The following is a 4,662-nucleotide window of genomic DNA, read 5'->3' as shown; positions in this document are numbered from 1 at the left end:
GGTGCTTTGCCCCCTCGAAAAAGATACCATTTTGCTAGTTCTAGGTTAATCAAGTATTCGGTTAGTTTTAGGTCAACTTTAAAATCTTTATATTCGTGTACATTAGAATTACACATGGATATGCAATAATCCCATGTCCTTTTTCCATTACACATAAATTGCAGATAACATTGGGTCAGTGAGAACTAATTTAGTTCTAGGCCTAGCCGCATCCAAAAAGAAAACCTTGTATACATGATCGGATAAACCACGTCTTTAAATAAATCAAACGAAGTACTCCACCCAAAGTCCACGCAGTCAACATTGGTCTCGCTAAAAAAAACATTGGTCTCGCTAAACATGCTTTCGGAATTTACATGAAAAAGACAGCACTAAGACAGTCGCTGAATACTGACATGAACCCACAAGACCTCCACTGAGCACAGCTACTATCAGTGTAGATGAAAAAACCCAAGACCAGTGCCGTTTCCAAATACAACAAGCAACTCGACGAGCAGTAGCATCACAACATCAATGGGGTTCGGATGCAAGACCCCTTTCGGGTTGCCTGCCCTTCTCAAAAGGTTTGATGATCATCACTCTTTTACACCACGCATCCAAAAGAACCGTCGAGCAGATTCTTATTACGTATATAATAAATACCCGTTTATTTTAGAAGTAAATCTAGAAATGAATACCATATTTATTACTAGCGAATCCTTTGTTAGACCCGAGCCATGCGTGATGAATACAGCCATGGAAAAACATCAGCACCTACCATAACAGGGCGTATCGGCCAGCTCTGCCACCTACATATAGCCCCTGATCACACTTCCCACTCCTCGGCCGTCACAAGAAGGGAACCTCCAGCCTCACCCCCATTGCCCGTCTTGCCAGGATGGGGATCGCCATGACGCGGCGCGCGGCGATCGCCGCGGCCATCGTGGCGGCGCTCCTGGCGGCGTGCACCGCGGCGGCGGCCGCCGCGGCGATCACCACCTCCCGGAAGCACCACCAGCACCAGAAGTCGGCGCCGGGGTCGTGCGACATGTTCGCCGGGACCTGGGTGGCCGACGAGGCGTACCCGCTGTACGACTCGGCCAGCTGCCCCTTCGTCCGCGCCGAGTTCGACTGCCGCCGCTTCGGCCGCCCCGACACCGGGTACCTCCGGTACCGGTGGCTGCCCAGCCCGCCCTGCTCCCCGCCCAGGTTGGTATTCGTAATGCCGTCCGGTCGGCGCCGGCTTCCAGATTGAGAAATGAGAATTGCGTTTGAGACTGGGTTGCGTGCGCAGGTTCGACGGGTTGGCGCTGCTGCGGCTGTGGTCGGGGAAGAAGGTGATGTTCGTGGGCGACTCGCTGGCGCTGAACCAGTACGAGTCGCTGCTGTGCATGATCCACGCCGCCGCGCCCGGCGCCACCACCACGGTGTCGCCGAGGTCGGGGAAGATCAGCCCCTCCACCACCGTCACGTTCGAGGTACGTCCGCGCGCGCCGACGCTTTCTTTCCAAATAGGAGCTGTAGTACCGTGGTTGAAGCTTAAGATTGTCCAGTAAAAAGTTGTGGGGTGTCGTTGGGGCCTGGGCACTTTGGGGCATGATAAGGTGATGAGTCCAGTGGGACGCTAACAGGTCGTGCGCCGCTGAGATTCGCGGCGGTACCATGATTGGGCCAATTACGGCTCGCGTCCGGCACAGCTGGTGACGGCGGGGCCGACCTCGTCGGGTGAAGTGGGGCGCGGCGCGGCGGGACACTAGCTCCGGCGGTGATCGGTCGGATCCGCTGCGTCTGTCGGCGCGGCTGATCCGGACAAAAGCTAGCTTTTTTATGGCCTCGCGCGAGGCGCGACACAAGTCAAGGGGTATAAAATAGAAACGGCCACCGCCGACCGAAATTCAGGTCGCCGTGAGGTCGTCTGGTTTGGACTTTGGTAGTGTCGAGCGAGCCGCGTGTACCTGACTCTGCAATTTATGACGGCTGCTTGCCGCATGTGGCGTTTCTTCATTCTTTTCCGACTGTTCTTGTTATTTTTCTAGATACCCATTTTCTCTGGTTAATACACGCTCTGGTTTTCCATCTCATTACCTTCTGTGGATGAAAATAAAAAGAAACTTGTTTAAAAAAACAGCCTGTTTTATTAAAAAGGAAAGAAACATAGTATCTGCTATAGGCAAAAGCTAGAAAATTGGGCCAGCCTATGCAATTTGCCAATTTCCAGAAGTGAGCTGGCCTGAAATGAAAGAGCTGTCTGAGTGTGCCCCCTGCCGTCGGCTTGCCGGTGCTGGTGTCGTTGGGACGGTGGGATCTATGGCTAATAATCTGCTGCCGGATCTAGCCTAGCGTGACATGTTCTCTTGACCCCCTCTCCCATTTCCATGATTCTATATTGCCCTGGCTTACTCCAGTCCAGTTGTTCGATCACAAGCAGACTGCACCCAACCGTTTACTTGGCCTGTTGCTGCTGCTACGCATTTCATGTTTTTGTGTCAGTACCAGAAAATTTGATCTCGCAGCGTACTATGTCGGCCCTTTGCTGGTGGCCAGCTTCGACGAGTACAACCTTGGCTGGCCTCATTCAGCGCCGACACGCACAACGAGTCAAGGACACACACGTGCGACCGCGATCTAGCTGTGGCCTGATTTGAAGCCTCCTTCAATGGCCAGCTAGCTGTACTGTCCTACAAAGCGAAATGGGGAAACAGGGGCGTATTCTCTGTCGGCAGTCACCTGTACTGTTATTGCACTTGCTATTTGTACTGCCTAGCTGAAGCTGACGAACGGTCTGCTGCATGTATGCAGGAGTACAATGTGACGCTGGTGTACTACCTGACGCACTACCTGGTGGACGTCGTCGCCGAGAAGGGCGGCCGCGTGCTGAAGCTCGACCAGATCGACGAAGCCCGCAACTGGCTCGGCGCCGATGTGCTCGTCTTCGACTCATGGCACTGGTGGCCGCGCTCTGGCCCCACGCAGCCGTGAGTCGCTGTCTTGTCTCTTTTCTTACTGAATTTTGCAGGCTGGTTATGTCTGAATTCTGAATTTGTTTGGTGGGTGTGTGTGCCTTTGCTGCAGCTGGGACTACATTGAGGTAGATGGCAAGGTGATGAAGGACATGGACCGGACGGTGGCCTTCACGAGGGCGCTCAAGACCTGGGCCGGATGGGTCGATGTCAACCTCCTCCAGACCAACACTCAAGTTTTCTTCCAGGGCATCTCCCCCTCTCACTACAAGTAAGTAATTTACCTCCCACGATTGCTTCTTGATTTGCGAATCGGATCCTTCAGTGCCACATGCGCACTACGTTCCCGGCATCTCATGGTTCCCCGTCTTATCACAAGCAGAAAAAAGAGGTAAGTGTGCTGCTGTTGGGATCAGGGCCCATGCCTTGGCCCTTGACCGCAACAACTGAACCGCTAAGCCACAGCCACCAACTTGCCATCAGACTTTCACATGCTTGCATCTCGTCTCATCCATATCTATTAATCTCTGATGGCATCATAGCAGAATCGCGTATGGGTCATGCAATTCCGTAACCGTCTCGACGTGTGCTATTACGCAGGGGACAGGAATGGGGCGCGTCGCCAAAGAAGACGTGCATGGGGGAGACGGAGCCGCTCAACAGCACAGGGCCGTACCCCGGCGGCCCGATGCCGCAGCAGGAGATCATCCGGACCGTCCTCGCCGGCATGGCCAAGCCGGTCTACCTGCTGGACTTCACATTCCTGTCGCAGCTCAGGAAAGACGCGCACCCCACCAAGTATGATGGCGGCATCTTCGGCCAAGACTGCACCCATTGGTGCATCGCCGGCCTCCCGGACACTTGGAACATCCTCTTCTATGCCGCGCTCACTGGCCAAGACGGTTAGATTCATCCCAAGAGGTGTAGAATAGTGTAGGTCAAATGATCAAAGGCGATTTGAAGATAGCACATTGGTTTATACGGTTGGAAAGACTTTTATCTGCAGCAAAGAAATAGAGGATTATAGAAGTGAGAAAAACATATAGCATGATTCGAATAGGATAAGACCACATGATTGTTAGTTGATATATACAGACAAAGGTGAATTCTTTTGGAATCTATGTTCTTCGAGTGGCTCAGTCTCCGAGTGATCAAATATGTTAATCGAACTTTGACAAGCTCCTCATCTCAGAATAACTGACTTCTTTCCTGTCGCACTCTTTCGCTTTATTTCTAAAGCCAGCCTTTTATCTGAAAAAGAATTCTTCGCTTCAGAATATAATCAAGGGAGATTTGAAGATAGCACATTGGTTTATACGGTTGGAAAGACTTTTCTCTGCAGCAAACAAATAGAGGATTATAGAAGTGAGAAAAACATATAGCATGATTTGAATAGGAGAAGAGGACATGATTGTTAGTTGAAATATACAGGCAAAGGTGAACTGTTTTGGGAATCTATGTTCTTTGAGTGGCTCAGTGGAATGAACAAATATGTTAATCGAACTTTGACAAGCTCCTCATCTCAGAATAACTGACTTCTTTCCTGCCGCACTCTTTCGCTTTATTTACAAAGCCAGCCTTTTATCTGAAAAAGAATTCTTCGCTTCAGAATTTACTGAAGTAAGAAAAGCTGTGGCGGCGGTCGTCAACCGTGCATGGATTGATGACATTAAGAAACCAATGAACATTCATGGATTTATGCAGGTCGTTGCCATTTCAGAAG

At 51.2% G+C, this 4,662-nt stretch overlaps 1 protein-coding gene across 1 annotated transcript; it reads left to right on the top strand.

The window, feature by feature from the left end:
- Nucleotides 1–889: 889 nt before the first annotated feature.
- LOC124666332 (protein trichome birefringence-like 41) lies at nucleotides 890–4,149 on the top strand. Its single transcript, XM_047203674.1, has 5 exons — nucleotides 890–1,188; nucleotides 1,274–1,457; nucleotides 2,779–2,954; nucleotides 3,052–3,210; nucleotides 3,540–4,149. Exons 1-5 carry the CDS (start codon nucleotides 890–892, stop codon nucleotides 3,844–3,846), a joined length of 1,125 nt encoding a protein of 374 aa, XP_047059630.1. The 3' UTR covers nucleotides 3,847–4,149.
- Nucleotides 4,150–4,662: the final 513 nt, after the last annotated feature.

The sequence above is a fragment of the Lolium rigidum genome, chromosome 6 (assembly GCF_022539505.1).
Source record: "Lolium rigidum isolate FL_2022 chromosome 6, APGP_CSIRO_Lrig_0.1, whole genome shotgun sequence".
Classification (NCBI taxonomy): Eukaryota; Viridiplantae; Streptophyta; class Magnoliopsida; order Poales; family Poaceae; genus Lolium; species Lolium rigidum.
The sequence above is the reverse complement of the archived record's forward strand: the minus strand, read 5'-3'. Positions and strand labels throughout refer to the sequence as shown.

What these genes read in the sequence shown, in the direction of transcription:
- LOC124666332 (XM_047203674.1), top strand. Translation starts at nt 890, where the DNA reads ATGACGCGGCGCGCGGCGATCGCCGCGGCCATCGTGGCGGCGCTCCTG. An exon ending in CCGCCCTGCTCCCCGCCCAG is followed by an intron (nt 1,189 to 1,273) that starts GTTGGTATTCGT and finishes TTGCGTGCGCAG; the next exon opens with GTTCGACGGGTTGGCGCTGC. An exon ending in ATCTCCCCCTCTCACTACAA is followed by an intron (nt 3,211 to 3,539) that starts GTAAGTAATTTA and finishes GCTATTACGCAG; the next exon opens with GGGACAGGAATGGGGCGCGT.